This window comes from Rhipicephalus microplus, chromosome 10, assembly GCF_043290135.1.
Source record: "Rhipicephalus microplus isolate Deutch F79 chromosome 10, USDA_Rmic, whole genome shotgun sequence".
Taxonomy (NCBI): Eukaryota; Metazoa; Arthropoda; class Arachnida; order Ixodida; family Ixodidae; genus Rhipicephalus; species Rhipicephalus microplus.
This window is the reverse complement of record NC_134709.1, coordinates 89,990,916-90,010,275: the sequence shown is the minus strand read 5'-3', so window position 1 is coordinate 90,010,275 and position 19,360 is coordinate 89,990,916. Positions and strand designations below refer to the sequence as shown.

Sequence of the window (19,360 nt, the reverse complement as noted above, 5' to 3'; positions counted from 1 at the left end):
GCCCAATCGGTTTCATGCTTGGATTCTCCCCCCTTGTTCGACCCCCAGTAAACGGAACTGCTGTTAAACAGGACACATTTATCTGGTCCCTTTAACGAGTGTCTACTGTATATATCTAAGGGTACAACAAGAGGAATCAAACGCCCATTTTCCCTGAAAGAAAGAGCAAAGTAGTAAAGAAGCACTAGTACACACCTCCGGCAACCCCTGCAAATGGCGGTGATGCCTGCATGTGTGAACCCCCGTGTCATGCACATGTTGAGGCACTCCAAGGAGCGGTTGGCACCAATCAACCTGCAAGGAGGAGGACAGAAGAGACGTAGTTCACGCAAACCTCATTATTGATAGTGCGCCTTTATCGGTGAGCCAAAGACACGTTTACCGGGGAAAAACTCAGAGCTCATTATTGATAGTGCGCCTTTATCGGTGAACCAAAGACACGTTTACCGGGGAAAAACTCAGAGGTAAAACCGACCAGCTTGTTTGTTTGTTGCCTGTAACCGACCAGCTGTCAAGCGGAGCGAGCCCGAACAGCAACAACACTCTTCCTTCTCTTCTTTCGCTGGCGTTCCTGCCTGTGCCATATATCAATGCTACATTACAACAGAAGTTTCATTTTACATGAGAATAAATTTATTATATCCATAAATTCATTATAAAGGTATATTCCTAACACTATATCTACTGCAAGATTATCTTTAATTTACTTGGTTATAACTGACATATCATTATATCACGGTTCATTCTATCGAAATCCGAGTGTAGTACTGCACACTGCCAGCGTCTGTTTAGACGTCGATAAAGGCGACAGTCGGCATGTCAAAGAAAAAACTATTCGGACAAACTTGTCGCCCAATAAACTGAAACTGAAAGCCAGACTATACACACTGGCACTAAACAAAGCATTGGCGGTCGAAAATCTGATACGAGACAAGGCGCATCAGCATTTATTCAAGCGGCAGCAAACATTCAAGTGTTATCACTGGTGGAATCAACTCAGTTCTTTATGTTTGGGTGCTCAAGCTTAACACATGATCATAAAATAATCTGGAATGATCTCAGACATTCTGATGTGGTTCGCGTAAGGCATTATCTACACATGGGATAGGTCAGCGAAATAAAAGATAGAAAGAAAGAAAGGGCCACGTCTGTCAATAACATTCTGACAAACTGAACTGGGAAATAAAATATGGTGCTGTGAAGGCAATCCATGGCATTGGCAATGTGTGGCAGAGGTTAAATGCTTTTTTTTCTTGTTTTAGATCTTGTGAAGCAGCTCACAATCTACACTGAATCTCCAACTGATCATTAATACTTCAGGTTTAATGTACTAAAACCACAACGGGTAATTCTACTCCAACTGTCGCAACCTTAGCGCTCAACCATCTGCCCATCTGCGATTTGTTAGAAAAAAATTTAAGGACTATCTATCTAAAGAGCAGTCTTCCAGAAAAGTATCTTTCGCAGAAAAAATTTAGTCTCTTACATGAAGAAATTCTCATTTTTTTGATGAACCCAAAAATGCCATGATTGCTTTGTATCAAAGCAATCATGGCTCAAAGGCTGTAATTTTAGTCATCCTGTGACTTCTCTCACAATGCTACCGCAGCGCTAGCCAGGAACGTGCTCTGTACACATCTTATGTCGTACAACCACCACATCACAATATGAGCGTTGACGTCAGAAAACTTTACCAGCAATCATTCAGAGCTGTTCACGACACTGCTGCAGCCCTGAGAAACAATGAATGAAAATGTGCAACAGCTTTCTTTTGTTGCATATTTATTTTCTATGTCTTCTGATGATACAAACATGCTTGGTTACTGTGTGAGATTCGTATCACCGAACATTTACTGTATATGCTGGCCAGGACTGGAGCAGACGAAGTGATCAAATTTTCCAAATTGACGAGGCTTGAATCAACCAGCTTTTACTGTAGCTATACCGTAATGAACCACCGCCCTTTAGCCAGTTTCTCAAGATTCTGCCGAAGAAAACGAAAAGATGGCTTTTGCCTTCTATTCGGCAGAAGCGGATGCATAAGGAAGAGTTTTTTAAATGCAATTCACTCCAGGCAAAGGCCATTACCTGCAAACCTGGTCGTTCAGTGCGCACTGCTCCAGGCTGAGCTTCTTGAGATTGGAGCAGCTGGCCAGCAGCTCACACAGGGAGCCCTCGGTGATGCTAGCCATGCTCAGGTCCAGGTACTGAACCTTGCACACGGACAAGCTGTGTGACAACAAAAGGTACAAAGCGTGTTGTACAAGGCAAAGATAACTTGGGAAAGCTTGAAGCAGCACTGTTCATAGCCATACCACCTACAGTCAAACCTTGTAAGTGCGTACCAACGATAAGCATACTAACGGTTACAACGTTGTTGCGGCGAATCCCCGACCCGAGTCTCACAGGTCCGCATTTGCGGACCGCTTAAGCCGTAGTGTACGGCCTATGCCTATCAGTTAGTGCGTACTAACTGCATACAGCGATAACATTTTGTGCAACAAAATTTTACTGCTCCGCTGAACATTGCAGATGCCACAATGTGCTGTGAATGGTTTTGCGTGATGTTGATAAGTTCGGAGATCAGCCGATAAGTTATTTTGACTTCCACACGATTGCGGCAATGACATTGCGTGTAACCATCAGGGAAAAAACGAAGGCGAGGGGGCGACCACCGACAAACGCGCCGGTATGACTTATTGCCGGCGAAAAGCTTTATCACAGTAAACATAATTGATTATCTGCTCAGGCATGCGTGTGGCGTACCATTATTTTAGGCCTACTGCACGCTTTTATTAGGCGACTACCTGAACGCGCTGGGCCGCCGATCGCTGCCGCTTCGCTTGCAGGACCATGTTGAAGCGCGCACCGCCTTACAGAAATACAAGCAGCTCGCTGTTGTGGAGTCTAGCGTTGCAGATCGCGGGCATTGTGAAACCTTGCTGTATTATGCCAACATGTGCCCCATACAGCGAGCATAGCGCTGTTGTCACCACGCTGCCCGCTTTTATTCAGCAACAGCCCAAAAGCGCCTCCGTCCGCTGCCAGGTCTGCTGGAGCATCGCGGAGAGCACATCGCTTGAGGAAAGCTCTTCGTCGCAGCGTTAACCCTGCAGGCTACTAGCCTAATATGTGCATGGCTTAAAGCGGAGAGGGTGTACTCTACAGCAAGCGGATCGGCAGTCACTGTGTGCGCAGAGTGAGTGAAGCGCTGCACCCAACTAGCCACGCAATAAATGATTTGGCTCTCTGCAACTGCCCCGCGTGTCAAGAATGAAAATCGTGTCAGTTTTTGCTTAGACGCAGACCGCGGAACAACTGTATCACGAACAGCCGATTGAGTCCGTTCTGTCGCTGTACCACGTAGCGTATCTCGGATTCCGCAGCAGTTTCAAAATGCTCATCGGCGCCGCCACCACGTGCTATCAGGCGGTTGTGCGAGAGTCAGAAACTTTACTTAGGCCAAAGGAAAGAAATAGCTTTGCGGTGGGCATTTCAGGCAGCATTTCCAGAGGTACCGAGCTTCTTCCTTTGTTGGCGGCGATGGCGCATGCCAGGAAATGCAAATTTGTAGCTGGTGGTTGATGCGTACTACGTTTAGTGTGTAGTTACGCCGTCGTCCACAGCAGGTACGTATTAACAGGGTTTCACTTGCGATGATAAAAAGCTCAGAAATTCAGCAGCACACATTCACATTTGAAACCTAACACGAGCCCTAGTTTTTACAAGCACATGCGGGTACTTTGTTAATATTAACTAGTAACTCCGAGACCTAGATTGCAAGCATCAATAAACTGACAGTACTGAACTATACAGTGGCAAGTTTTGAGGTAAGCTGAGAGAAATGGCTGATGACGTAGTACGGAAAATATATGACAGCACAAGAAAAGGAACGAAGGAGACTAAGGAGGAGTAAATCCTTGTTATAATGTTGTATTCGACACAGGAACGACTTAATATATTTTTGGCAATTGGTCAGAAACCTCAGTTCGTACACTGCATTAACGGCCCCTTACTGCCAAGTGTTGCAAATTCGCGAGACTGAAAAACTGCGAGCAAGCAAGTCGCAACATGTGCCGCCTTTAATGCTAGCTGTAAAATACTCCTAGGGAACTCTGTTTTCAGCACGAAAAATCTAGAGCCAATTTGCTTAAGGTCTCGCCTATGCTAGGATCAAGTGTCGTGTAGCTGATGCTGGAGATTGCAAAGCACGTGCAACAGCTCTGGTTTCTTCATTCTTTCTCGCCCGAGTGACACAAGTGCAATCTTCAAGACCGTTTTATTCGGAGTGCACACACCCAAGAAGGGGCACGCGACATGTTACATAGTTCCAAAGTTAGTTTTTTGTTGCAAGATCCTCGCTTGTGTGGCATGTCGAGAATTTGTGTCATACCTAGAAGCATGCATTAAAGTTGCAATTGTACATAATTTAGCCACGGAATCAACTAAAGGTGGCTATTACAAGTTAGAAAATTAACACAATTTTTTTTCTTTGGCAGTTTCATAATTCAATCATTAAAGGGCTAATCGCTTACTTCAATATACGTGACAGTTTGCTGTAACCAGATTTTTTATTTCGTGGTTTGACTATATAAAAAAGACAGACTAACAAAATTATTAACAAACAAGATACAAGAGAGGAGCACGGAGCACCTTCCCCCCCCCCAAAAAAAACATTTTTGCATTTTACAGTAATGCAGAGATGTGTGAATGATCACTAGCAAAATTACCTTTCATCCGACGGGTAGGACAGCAGAGGCAAGTCCGTGAAGACGGGGGCTTTGATCTGAGGGTATTCAAAGTGCAATACGTCAGACTGCGACGTATGATTCTAACCTTTGATTGAAGTATGAACACTCGCTGTAACACAGCAAGCAGGCTAGAGTCTTAAGATCAGATGGGCATACATAATAAGGCTAGAACGACAACACATTACATTTAGCAGGGTTCTCAAACTAAGGTGAAAACTTGAGATGCCTCATCAAACATGAGATGTGAACAGGTTACGGGAGTAGTCTTTGGAGCAGGCAAAAGTGCCTTCTGTAGCAGGCCTGGAGCATCCAGAAAGACATTTTGAAAAAGCCAAGAAGGTTTTTTTTAGCGAATTTGCAGCAGTCAAGAGAAAGTGTTCAGAGCGGATGTACCTCCGTTTCACGGCACTTGTGCAGCAGCATTTACACAATGCTGCATTTTTCAAACCTTCAGCTAACTTGCACAATAGTGTTATTGTGACCTCAATTATATGAACACTCCGAACAGGCTTGCGTAATCGCCGTTTCCCTCACGTCCCGCGTGAAGACCACATTGGTAACATCCATTCGCACATCGTGTGTTCTACCTACAGCTAAAAGTGTGCGATTGGGGGTTAAGAACACTATTGAAGTAGAGATCAAACCAGTTCGGCCATCTTCGTCACTCGGAAGGCGCACGCGATACCATTACCCCAATCGGGAGGCGTAGCGTCGAAGCTAAGAGGAAACACCCTGTCTGTCTTGAACGAGTATAAGGAGGAGGGGGGGGGGGGGGGGGAGTTGTTTAAACAGCAACGCGCTAGCTCAACAGCGATTAGCGGGTAGACCATATGCACTTCTATGTGCATGCGCTCTCATCGTAAATAGACTGTGCGAAAAGTGTTGCTCTCCCTGAAGCAGCCGTATTCTTTTACACTAGTGTTTTCTAGAGATTTCTAGACTCACTTCGCATGACATTACGATTCGTTGCTTGTGTCTCTTATAAGCAGAGCACAATGTTACTTTCTGAGCAACCTTCATTTCAAATCGGAAGCACTAGTATCTCTTCCACGCATTTGTTTCATATTGTATACCATCGAGCATGACTTTCCAGGAAAATGGGTGAGAGAACGACAAGCATTAAAGCAAATGAAAAAATTGCATTTGTATTTAACCAGAACCAGTTGAAATTTCACTTGCATTGATTAAGTCGAACCTACTTATCACGATCCCAGATATAACAATCTATCGGGTATAACGGCCATATTTCAGAGCATTTACGATTCTCGTGCGTGATTCATTGAAACCGTGCCCACATACAGTGAACATTTTTCAAAGCCTCCTACTTTTACAACGAAAACTTCCGGCGTGGCCGCGGTTAAAATATGGGGCATACAAAGGTAAAAACAGGCATTCTAAACAATGTGATAGATGCACACTCACATGTGCCCTGCTGCAGTTTAGTCGCGACGCACATATTGTAGGCCACAAAGGGAATTGCACGCAGATTTCGGAAGCTGCGATCGAGGTTGCTAACTTTACAGGTGTTTCTTCAACGACAGGAAGAAGGTAAAAAAAAAAAGATATAGGAGGCACCATGAAAACTTGCGCTCAGCTTTCGCACAGCAAACTTTTCTGACGCCGTTAGCGGCATCTGTGACCGCCGCCATGTAACCAAACAATGCATTCGAACGCAAGAAGCCATAAATGTGATAAGCAATAACTTTTAGTCGCATAAAAATTCCCTGCGACTCAACTCGCCAAATTATCATCATCAGCCTGACTACGTCCACTGCAGGACAAAAGCCTCTCCCATGTTCGGCCAATTAACCCAGTCCTGTGCTTGCTGCTGCCAATTTATACCCGCCAACTTCTTAATCTCATCTGCTCACCTAACCTTCTGTCTCCCCCTAACCCGCTTCCCTTCTCTGGGAATCCAGTTAGTTACCCTTAATGACCAGCGGTTATCCTGTCTGCGCGCTACATGCCCGGCCCATGTTCATTTCCTCTTCTTTATATCAACTATCATATCCTTAACCCCCGTTTGTCCCCTAATCCACTCTGCTCTCTTCTTGTCTCTTAAGGTTACACCTACCATTTTTCTTTCCATTGCTCGCTGCGTCATCTTCAATTTAAGCTGAACCCTCTTTGTAAGTCTCCAGGTTTCTGCTCCGTAGCTAAGTACCGGCAAGATACAGCTGTTACATACCTTCCTCCTGAGGGATAGTCGCAATCTACCTGTCATAATTTGAGAGTGCTTGCCAAATATGCTCCACCCAATTCTTATTCTTCTAGTTACTTCAGTCTCGTGGTTAGGCTCCGTGGTTATTACCTGCCCTAAGTAGACAGTCGTTTTCAACTTGAAGTGCACTATTACCTATCTCGAAGCGCTGCTCTTTTCCAAGGTTGTTGTACATTACTTTTGTTTTCTGCAGATTAATTTTAAGACCCACCTTTCTGCTCTCCTTGTCTAACTGCGCCAAATTATAACGTAGCGCAAAAGGTTTTTCGTATTTCGGTAACGGCGGAGACAGGTCGATTAGTCATAACGACTTCCGCACGGTTGCGGCAGTGCCTTAACGGATAATCATCAGAAAAGAGTGAAGGCGAGGTGGCGATGATTGTGCCATTTTGGTTCATAGCGGACAGCCTTATCACAGTCATCTGCAGATATGTGCTTGGCTGGGCGTGTTTAAATTGTGCGGAATGACGGCAGTACAAGCACGTAATGCTGCCGTTCGCAAGTTCACCACCGCGTCGTGCCAGGCCACATGTGCACGTTCCTTGCAAAATGTGTCTTTATTGTGTTAAACAAGCTACTCGCCGCACCCGAGCAGGATCCTGAGTGAAGCATGCAGGAAAAATTCAGAAGTGCACATACAGCGGGCCGCAAGCGGCTTGGCATGCAACTAGCTGGGGATGATTGGTTGGATGTGGCGGCATTGTGCTTCAGTGGAACGGCGCAAGTTCATTGCAAACGAGCGTCGCTTAACATGTGAAAAGCCTAACTTGTCAGTGAAGACATTGTTAGCACTTTTTAATAAAAATACACAGAAAAAAAAAAACTTGTTGAGCCACTGAGTTGTCATTTCTATGGGTGGGTCCATATACATCGAACTACCGTTATACCGACTACTAAACGCGGCACCTTCGAGTTGGTTATAAATGGGTCTTACTGTACTGCCATCATAAGCCGAGAGATGTGGATTATTAGGAGCTTCGATATTATAAACATTCTGTGGCAGAAAGGCTTAATCCATGAAAAAGCTATTTTCAAGTGCCTAAAGGCCACACGTAAAACCTTGCCACTATGCAATGTTGCTTCCACTTTGCATGGAACGAAAAAAGAAAAGGTGAAATTTGCAGAAGCCCAGTTCCACTTTTTAAAAATATTGCTTTATTTGGGTGACGAGAGAAACGCTCACTTTTCTCAATATATGTGATACACACTCAGACCTGGATATAACGAAGTATTAGTTATAAAGAAGTAAATGAAAAATAGTCTCGCAATAGACATGATAATGATGAGAATATACATTTATAATGACTTTTCGATTTAGCAAACTTATTTTCATGTAAGATGGAACTTTGTTAAGATGACGTTTGAGTGCATGCTATTCGATTTGGTATTGATCAACCAAATCACAATTCACTACAACTTCACTTCGAACCTTTAATCAATGACTCAACCCATCCCCAGCATTCACATTTTCACACACAACACTTCGACACTTTTAGTCCTGCCATAGCAATAGCTGTGCAAGGCACTCTACCTTCGCTCACAAAGGCAAAAGCAATTTTGTGCAGAAGCACTCACATCGGCTGTAGCTAGCCTGAGGATGACAACTCCACGATTGAGCACGTTTCCGAGCACGCCGGGTCCCAAGTGCTTTTTGCTGAGGTCAAGCCGCCGCCAGAGACTTTCGTCAAACCTGGATACCCAAGTTGAAACATTAATAATAATACCTGGGGTTTAACATCCCAAAAACATGATATGAATATGAGAGATGCCATAGCGGAAGGCTCCGGAAATTTCGACCACCTGGGGTTCTTTAACGTGTACCTAAATCTACGTACACACGGGCTTCAAACATTTCAGCCTCCATCAAAAATGTCAGCTAAGAGATGCTTTCAGTTTAAAAAAATGTGTTCTACATTCTATTCCCGACAGGTCACGGGCTCTGGACAATTCTTAAATTTCCTCCCTAAAAATATGGCTCTACTGAATGAGTCGAATTGAGAAAAAGGAACAACAGAGAATTACAGTCACACTTTTAAAAGCCATGCAATAGCATTCTAGAAGAACTTGTTTCTGGCTGAGTTGGTGCACAAGTTTGCTAAACACTTTATTCCTGGAGCAACGCTTGAAACGTAAGGCCTTAACCTATTATTCTGTTTCAAGCATTGCATCAGAAGTAACATGCCTTGCAGATGGACTCTCCCCTAACTTGAAGTTATATCAAGCAATTTCCAGTACAGAAACCATCATGAGAGCGCAACTAAACAGCACACACAAGAACCTGCTTGTGTGTCTTGTTTCGTTGTGATCTCAATTTGGTTTCTATGTCAAAGCACCAACTCGTCCAACAGCCAACTATTTTATTAAAGTTCAATATCCAGCAGGCACCGCTAAGGCTGTCGGCCCGGCTTGGCACTCACGCCAGCTCCATCCAACGGCGGCAGACCCGACCGCAAAGGGCCAATGTTGGCCTGGGAAGCCACTTGAATATTTCTAGGATGGTCTCATCGGATAGGTCCGAAAATGGGTCTGCAAAAAAATGTAGATAGCAGTCGGCAAGATTGCCAAGACTCCCGGCAATATACATCGGCCTGGTGGGTGTGACCTTACTTGTTTATAGCAACTCTTTAAAGCTTGGCATGACGTCATAAACAAGTAAAATGGAAGCTCATACAACGTTAGGGCAGTATATAATAACAGAACAATTAATGTGCTTCAAAGTGATAACGAGATTTTTCTAGAACATTATTGAATCTCTATGCATAGCTAACGATGGAACCAGAGTACAATGTACTAATAACACAAACCTGATTTCACAAATTTCGCGTCGCACCACATTGGTGCTCCAATGTGCCCGTTTTCAGTTAGGTCAGGGCAAGTTGCATATAATTTATTCTGCAGGAACTATGCTCAGCTCTCGTTGTGAAATGCCATCAATTAGGCTTTGTTGACATAAGTTGTCATTCATTTTTTTTTATATATGCACTTTTTCAACTACTTAACATAATATTAATCCCCCGACCAACACATGCAGATAAAACCACTATGACTAGGCTCATCAGAAAAGTGAAATTTCGGTTCGAAGCGAATAGTGATTTCTGTCAAATAAATTTGAATCGAATTAGAATAATACAAATCATGTATTAAAAGAAATATTGGCATATATGTGACGACCTATCAAACCTGAGCAATATATATATTTTAATTTGAAACAAAACATGCAAATGCCACCTTTTTGTTCAAAGGAAATGGAAAGGACTCCGAATAACAGCAGGATTTGATATTCAGCAGAATTCAAATGATAGCCTGTGAAATATGTATGTCAAGTTTTAAAATTTACTAGACTTGGAGCATACGAGCCCGTATAGCAAGCTCTTAAGCTTAAAAAAAATTATGAATGGATGTGAGGGTGATATGCTCATTTAACCTTGAAAAGAGACTGCATCAGTGTGGATTTTCTCTGAATGGGTGTTTTCACAGCTTAGCACCACTTCACTGCTACAAAACCACCTTTACAGGGAGGTTACATGCAGACTAATAATTAGTTATTCATTCATTTGGAGCTTCGAAATGTTCAACAATTTAAATCCGAATTGAAGCATTCAAATATTCACACAAGCCTTGTGCAGAGCCACGCACTCGAACTTCAGTTTTTTTTTAATCAACCTAACACACACTTGTGTTCAGAAATGCACAGGGAGGTGCACTAATGCCCACCTTTTCCAGTGGCAACGTCCTGCTTGCTTCGCTTGTGAAGTGTGAACGTGTCTGGCAGTGTCCTCTGTGGCGTACCTAATGCAGACTGCGCATCACGTTTCTGTCCCTAAAAAATAAGAAATCAACCTAGTTGGCCACTATGGTACGAGATAGTCGAGCACATCAGACACTGCATGTGAACACAATGCTTAGATTCTAAACTGACAGAGAGAGAGAGATAGGGAGAGGGAGGAAAACAAAAGAAACTAAGATTGACAGCCGTGCAAACCTCACCATGACAGTACCTTGCCCCATCTCAAATTTCAATCACGAGGTTGAATCGAGAGAACTGTGGCGACCAAAAAAGGTACCTACATGGTAAAAAAACACCATGCTACTACAACCAACTGCTCTATTCTACAGTAGGGACAAAATTGGTGATGGGGGGGGGGGGGGGGGGAGGGTGAAAAGAGGCAGCAGCTTGCCAGGCAAGAGTCTACTAGGAAAGTCTGACAGACCATTCATGATTCGCGGGCACGTTGAAGAGAATGCTTGCATGCAAGCACTTCAGATGTGGGACCTTCGCCACACCAGTCCTGCGCCTCAAAGATAAGGTTCAACAGCTGGCAGCTCGAGTGGAACGGCGAAGGGAGGCAGAATAGAGCAGCCTTCCCAATAAACAGGTGCATTGTCTGTCTTGTTTCGTCGCACTGCTATTAAAAGTGCCAGAAAACGCAAATGATTGCAACAAAAGATGTCAATGTGTACCAAGTTGGTAGTAAGAATCACTGTTGTTTCAACTTGTGGCAAAAGTAAATTTGCAACATGTTTGAAAGCACACATATCTTCTGCTCTGCCTGGACGTGCATCTATCTCCTCCATCAGCAGCAACCTTCCGTGCCAGAAACTCTAGACCCAAATCCGGATGTAGGACTATATTACCGGCGTTTATTTTCTCGGAAGTATAGTGTTTAAACACCACCCCATGAAAATGTGCATAAGTAATAAATTTGCAATTACTAAAAGTTAAACACGCATATCAACAAAGATCTTTACGTCAGTACAATTACATAATCTGCTTCTTATTCCCAGAATTTAGCACAATAACCAGGAACAGGTCATCTCATGATGACCAAACATATTATGTGACCTTGAAAACTCTGATGACCTTCAGGGGTCAAATTCCATGTTTCTGGATATAGAAATGACACCATATGTTCAGTAGTGTCCAGTGCGAGCTAGAAGATGCTGCCAATGATATTTTGCTCATCACATGCTGTCTTTATAAACTATAAGAAAAGAGAAATTTACAACCTCACAGGCATATGTTGTCCCAAAAAAGTTGTCATTATACTTGCTCGCATTTTCTGCCTTCGAAACTCGGCACCCACAACTTCTCAATGGCTGCCGAGAAAGTTTTTGCCCGTTTGCAAAGTACTCCCCCATGCAGCGCAGTATACCAAACTATGCACAATGAAATGATCTTTCTGAAAAAAAAATAAGTTGTAGTGCAAGAAAAATATTTTAGAAAGAATAAAAATGTGATTCTAGCCTCGCCTCTTTCCATGAGCCAGCTCTCCCTAGTAGGTTGGTATTGCAATATATGAATCAAAGCATATGTATTTGCATTTTTGCAGTTATTGGAAAAACACACGCGCAGTCCTAAAAAAGTCTTGTGCCGCTTCATAGTGAGGAGGTGAGCTAAGCTCTGGCGACATTGTTGTGAGGAGAAGCCCTGCAGTTGGCATGAGCACATTGCACCCCAGCGACACGTGGACCTTGCACGTAACGAGAGTAGATCGAAGATTGGGCACACAGGGCAGCAGCTATGCATGTGTGGCGGAAGAGACCACTTGAGGCCGTACGCAGAACGAATCCCTGAACAACTGCAGATGTCCCAGGCTGACGCAAAACATCGTCGCCCCGAGAGCTTGAAGCTGTGGTGATGTAATCCTCGGACTGAAAGGTCACTGTCACACAATCCAGGTGCAGTTGCAAGATAGTTCCGAGCAACGAGCGTTTTTCGCAGCACAGGTGCGCACCCATGCGCGCGTGCCAACCCCGCCGTAGGAGAGACTAGCGACACTGGATGCGGCCCTGTGTTTGATATAACGATACAAGTGAAACCAATGCAGCTTAAAACTGGCTGAAAAGGACACCTTCACATCTTATACCTGCGACAGGCCTCCGAAAATAACTTTACAAATTAAACCTTCTCAACTACAAGCGACAGCACTCTATTGAATAGCTGGCATAAATTTCAGATATTTATTACAGCTCAACATTGTCAGATTGTGAAGCTGACACCTTAACTCAATATTCAACTTGCAAAGGTTCTTTTGATTACAGAGCTTTGTAGATAACCACGAGAGGCATGCACTTCTGTCATGTTCATCAGCCAAGCACATTTTCCCAACAACACACGCACATTGGCTCGCGCAAATGGCCGTCAAAAATTGCTACTTTGCCAAGACGGGCAAATTCAAACTGATTCTGAAAGTTCAGTGGCTGGACTAATCGCAAGGAAGTGCTCGGTGAACGAGAAATAGATTCAATATGCCTAAATCGATGACTCAGATAGTCGATCACCAATGATCAATTTGAATAGGTGCGGTAATGAAAGAGTTAACAAGTGACTACCCTTGATGACTACAATTGAATGCCTGCAAACATTGTACTTCACAACTTGCTGGTGTAGTATGCATATTAAACTGGTTTCAGCAAAATGGGACATAGGACAAGTTGGTATAGCGTCATACAGGCTAACAGTGCAACAGAATACAGACGAAAGGCAGAGAAAGCAGATGCAACATCACGCTGACTATCAAATAAAGTTAGCACTACATGCAGAATTTTTGCCAGTTTTATGGGGCCGAGTTTCTCCGCACCGCCACATACATCACCAGTGAGGGCGACGAACCACATGAGAAGCGTTGGGACCAGTACCAGCTCAGTGTGGCACATTGGGGCCAGAGGAAAAAGACCTGACACTTCGCCAAGCAGTGTGCACTTTCGGTCTATGTACAAGCAAGAGATATTCCACATTATAACTTTAGTCTCTTTTGCAGTTTAGTAGTGTGAAAAACGAGCCAAGGTTCTGCTGAAAGGCCCATTTTCGTTCAGTTTCTTGTAGCACAAGCTATTAAAATTAAGACCCTCTAACTTGTAATATATGGTTTCCAAGCTTGAAGTTCTTGCACATCCTTGAGGTCTCATATTTGGCCAATGAACTCAATCCTGCCAAGCCAACCGAAGAACTTGAGTACGTTTCTCGAGATCAGTTCCAAGATATCATGAGCGCTTTGGTGCCGAAGCTTATAATTGTTATGTGGGGTTTAACGTCTGAAAATCACCATATAATTAATTATGAGAGACACTGAACGAAGGGCTCCGGAAATTTTGACCACGTGGGGTGCTTGAATGTGCACCCAAATCTGAGCTCACGGGCCTACACCATTTTCGCCTCCAGCGAAAATACAGCCGCCGCATGTTGAACCTTATAGGGAACAAACTAAGTCAAATACAAGCATCAGTCGAAAATTGGCAAACCACATCGTGCACGGTGATCACTCATCAGATCTGAGGCAGGCATTTTGGCAGCAGCGACGATTACGTCGACGCAAGTCACTGCCAGCCACATTCTGGTTAATTTTTGATGCATAGAAATATTTTTTGGGCAGTGATGATGAGGCTGCAGATGTCTGGGAGGTCGCGATATGGGCGCCGAGGCCAGCGCCACCAATACGCCAACAAAATGCTGCATGTGGTTCGGCCTTTATTACTCAAACCCCACACATATAATGCGCACAATATGTGGCTAAATCTTGCTCAGATAAACAATAGATTATCAATAACAAAAAAAAGTAAAATGCTTAGCTAACATGAAAAATGATGACAAAGCCAATCAAAGGTTAACTCAGATGCCGAGAAAGCAATGGTAAACGTTACGCAGCACTACGCAAGCAAATCCACCCCCCCCGAAGCAACACAAAATGTTTGCCCATAAGCGTTCAAGTTACGGAATGAAGGCCTGGGTCACAATCAGTTCCCTTGTTTCTTATGAAGTTCCAGAATGTTGCTTTTGATCTCTGTTGATTTGTACTGCTAGGCAGTATGGTTTAAACAATTTCACAGTTTCATTCACCCCCTTGAACCCGCACTGAAAATTAAGATCAAAACGTGAGGAACATGCGGTGTGCTACCTTAGAAAATCTTCGTGAAGCCCGTGGTGGCGATGGCTGCACCAATAAAATACTGCTAGACGGTGGAGATTCGTCGAGGTAGTCTATGCCCATGTCCTTCAGAATGTCCGGAGGAACGCGACCGTCCTTTTCCCAATTGTCCGGCGACGTCGAGCTGACATCACTGTCTCCGGCGAGGTCAATATTTTCAATGTTCATGTCTGCCACATCTTTGATGCTGGAACACTTGGAAAGGCTCCTTCGCCGTTTTCGCAACGGCTGGTTCGTCGATACTTCCTGAAGGGGGCTGCGACTTTTGCTGCACGAAATAAAAATTTGGAGATGTTAGTTGTGCATGTTGAGGCACATAGATTATCAAGATTATCCACGGGCACAACAGCACGACTGAGCTCGCATCAACTTGCGCCTTGAAATGACTAGAAAGCGCCGATAAGCACGCACATGAGATTGTGTAAGAGTTGAAGTCCGGGCAAGTTCAATTGATTGATTGATTTGTGGAGTTTAACGTCCCAAAACCACCATTTGATTATGAGAGACGCCGTAGTGGAGGGCTCCGGAAATTTGGACCACCTGGGGTTCTTTAACGTGCACCCAAATCTGAGTACACGGGCCTACAACATTTCCGCCTCCATCGGAAATGCAGCCGGGAATCGAACCCGCGACCTGCGGGTCAGCAGCCGAGTACCTTAGCCACTAGACCACCGCGGCGGGGCGGGCAAGTTCAATCGATCAAAAGTTTATTTCACCACAATATTCTGGACGGTCTTCAGGGCTAAAAGTTGCTCTAGGCAGCCGGGCTAGGCCCCTGAAAACACTTGCATTGGTATGGTTTCTCTTTGCTTCTGTTTGTTCTGCATTGTTTCCTGTTCTTTGATGCGCTGTTAATACTTCATAACACGAAACAGCGCAGACTCACGAGACAAAGATTGACAGACTTGTCTCTTGTGTATGTGCTGTTCCCTGGGATGAAGCCATGCCAACAAGCTCAACTTTATGCCCCTTTCATTGTTAATACTTGCTAATGAATTCAAATTAGGAAAAGCAAATGCAACAGCCCTGCGTGAATAGGCATAATAGGTTACTGTGGTAATGTTTAACCCATTTGTGACGGGTGATGAGTAGTGTTGTCATAAGATTTTCCAACGAAATGACTAATGAAGACTATATTTGTTGTAGTTAGGAGAGTTTAATTCTCCTCCCGTTTCTTGTCTTACATTCCATTGTCGCCTGTGCTACCACGGCACATGCATCATCTCTTTATGCAATTACAAAAATAAAGAAAAATCATTGCTTTAAAATAACTATTATAAAGAAACTCTACAAAGTGACTGATTTGAGGGGTTTAACGTCCCAAAACCACCATTTGATTATGAAAGACGCCGTAGTGGAGGGCTATGGAAATTTCGACCACCTGGGGTTCTTTAACGTGCACCCAAATCAGAGTACACAGGCCTACAACATTCCCCCCTCCATCGGAAATGCAGCCACCACAGCCGGGATTTGATCCCGCGTCCTGCGGGTCAGCAGCCGAGTACCTTAGCCACTAAACCACCGTGGCGGGACGATAAACTCTACAAAGTGAGCAAAAAGGATATGCTCAGACATTTTGGCAAGTTTTTCTTCTGTTATTTTGGTCCTGAAAGGGTTAGTAAACTAACATGCCACAACTACTGTCGTTTGCCAAAGATCCTAAAAGCTATTAACACATAGAGTCAAGCGTGATTTCAAGGTTATCCTGCCCGCATCGAATGGTCAAGCGACCAAAGGTGCCAGCAGCCAGTTTCAGAACAGTGAAAATCAAGATTCTGCATTCTTTTCTACGTTGGCAGTTCTATGCTACAACGGCCACACACACCTTACCACCGACAAATTGGCCACCTTTTCTCTCTATTTTAAAGGGGCCCTGCAACACTTTCTCAAATAGCCATGGAATGGATTCACCAAAGGAGCTTATTGCCCGACGCATTCACTGCCACAATAATTTTCAGAATCTGCCCAGTAAAAGCAGAGTTGTAAAGATTTGCCACACGCTGCAATTGCATTCTCTCTTACAACGAAAGTGCTGGAAGCTAAGCAGGGAGGGAAGGCAACAGGAAAAAAAAAGCATATGTGACATGCACCTTGTGACCTTATCTTTCTTTTGTTTCTTCAAATACGCGGCTCTTCAGTGCAATTGCGCATGCACACGCAGACAAGTCACAGCTCCTGTTACGACCCACACCACCATGCAAAAATCAGCCAATAACTGTGACGAGCAATTTTTGAGCTTGTATCACCATTTGTCAAGACCAGAGAAATAAATTTTTAGCTGATTTTGAGAAACTATCGTGAATTACAGGCCGCGTGCTGAGCTGCAATATTTGGCTTCCGTGCTCTTGGGAAGTGTAGCAGGGGCCCTCTAAGCTTTGCATTCATTGCGATGAACTGTACACTAGGTTAGTGAAGATGCACCTTCAGTGCTTCCAATTCCTTGCAATACCGAAGAGGACGTTGCATTCTATACCACCACGTCTTATTGCAGGAAAAACAAAAAAAAAACTGCACCTTATTCTGACGGGAGTGACCACAGCTTAAGGAAGAGTAAGAAGTGTGAGGGAAGCTTTCCTGGTACCTGCTCCTCGAAAGAGGATTTATTCTTAGACTATGCTTGCATGATAGTCTTGAAATCACACTAGACTACATTCGTACACATAAGCATACCCATATTATTATAATAATCTTTATTGCACACAACATGAAAAGAAGGGAAGGTGGTATAGGATAGATAGATATGTGGGGTTTAACGTGCCAAAACCACCATATGATTATGAGAGACGCCGTAGTGGAGGGCTCCGGAAATTTCGACCACCTAGGGTTCTTTATTGTGGGCACACGGGCATTCAGAATTTTCACCTCCTTCAAAAATGCAGCCGCCGAGTGCCTTAGCCACTAGACCACCGCGGCGGGAGGAAATCGCTCTGGGCAGCACTCTAGGCGTGGCGGATAGGGGCAAGCTTGTTCACTGAGCACTTGTGATCTAGTACACCCCCAGGGGGTGGTGTGTATGCACCACTTCCACTGTACTTCTGGGGGCAACTATCGAAGAAATGATGTAGGAGGCCGATGTGGCCAACGATAACAGAGCATTCCCCAAAGAGACACAGTCATACAGCTGGTTGGTGCGCAATTGGTGTGTGACAGCTGTTGAGTTTAGCCGCCAAATGCATCGTCCTTTGCAAGGCCACAGGTGTACCAGAAAAAAACAAACAATCCCCAGGTTAAGCCCGCGTTATTAAAATTACCGAATTACATCACAATGCACGAAGACTAAACGCCTCCCCACAGTTACGTTACGTGGCTCGAGAAGTAGCATTCGGCGAGCGGCTGTCGACGGAACCGCTTATTTACTGAATCGTTGTACTCACCTACATTTTGAAACAAAAGTGTTGTAAATACACTAGACGTATTTAACATTCATTATTATATCACCCAAATCGCAACCGTACATACCGATAAGTGTATTAGTGGATGAACGATTTTTTGGGGGTCTGTGCTCAGGAAAGCTGCCGACGTTCACCGCTGGGCATTCGAAGTTTTCGGGCGCTGACCGAAATTTCACACGCCGAAAACGAGATTCTGCGTATTTAACGTTAACGCATAACTCTGAAAAACCATATGGTCGCATTTGAACGATGTTCTCGGCAAGTAACGTTACGTTGGCGCCCAGGCACTTGGCGCGCTGCAACGACAATTTTGGCGGGGCGATAAGCGCGGCTTTTTTTGCGGTAACGAGCGATGCAAATTCACAGATACCGATAAAAGTCATCATTGTAGTTACCTCAGTGCTCTACATTGATTTTGTAACATTTCACTGGGATTTCTCCGACAAGAACATTATAAATCTCTGAACAATGATGGGGGGTCCCAAACCGGTATGGGGGATGTGTTTGAAGTTGAACGGCAACCGACCCAGTCTTCCTCTGCTATCGCAGCTGAAAAATCAGCTATGCACATGTATTGGTACAATTTACGACAGCTGGATCGAGATCGTGCATCTCCGGGAAGCCGTGCTAAAATTTTCATTTTAAGAGCTCGAATGGACCAGCAACGACATAGCGCCTAGGGGACTCGGAGTTCAGCAGGGGTGCCACGTTCAAGTCGCTTCGAATTCCGGCTTACCCATCGTGGTTAGAGTAGTCCACGGGAACCGTTTGGTTGTCCATCGTTGGCGCGCCTTTGGAAGTGAACTTTGCGAAGACTTTACGCAGCCGCCACTGCGATCTGCTATGCACAACGCGGCATTCCGGTCAACTTTGACCGCCAGCAGCCGCCGGTCCTTCGGCCAATGACCGATCGCAGCCGGCGCAACAGCAGAGAGCGAAAACCCGCGCTGACGCTCTGGCAACGTTGTCAAAATAAACGTGCGTTATTGGTCGATTTGAACATTTAAACGCAACTTATAAACATGTGCATTTAAAACACTTACGTTCGCGATAAAAAACTAAACTTGCTAT

The 19,360-nt window shown here is 44.4% G+C and overlaps 1 protein-coding gene across 1 annotated transcript in view; it reads right to left on the bottom strand.

The window, feature by feature from the left end:
- Skp2 (S-phase kinase-associated protein 2) overlaps window positions 1-19,233 on the bottom strand; it is a 32,555-nt gene extending 13,322 nt beyond the window's left edge. Inside the window, exons 1-8 of the mRNA XM_037432641.2 lie at window positions 19,026-19,233; window positions 14,868-15,165; window positions 10,687-10,792; window positions 9,390-9,498; window positions 8,548-8,662; window positions 4,731-4,786; window positions 2,089-2,229; window positions 196-294 (exon numbers count right to left, since the gene is read on the bottom strand). Coding sequence (XP_037288538.1) covers window positions 196-294; window positions 2,089-2,229; window positions 4,731-4,786; window positions 8,548-8,662; window positions 9,390-9,498; window positions 10,687-10,792; window positions 14,868-15,165; window positions 19,026-19,069 — 968 coding nt within the window. The 5' untranslated portion in view covers window positions 19,070-19,233. The remainder of the gene's footprint in view (window positions 1-195; window positions 295-2,088; window positions 2,230-4,730; window positions 4,787-8,547; window positions 8,663-9,389; window positions 9,499-10,686; window positions 10,793-14,867; window positions 15,166-19,025) is intronic.
- Window positions 19,234-19,360: the final 127 nt, after the last annotated feature.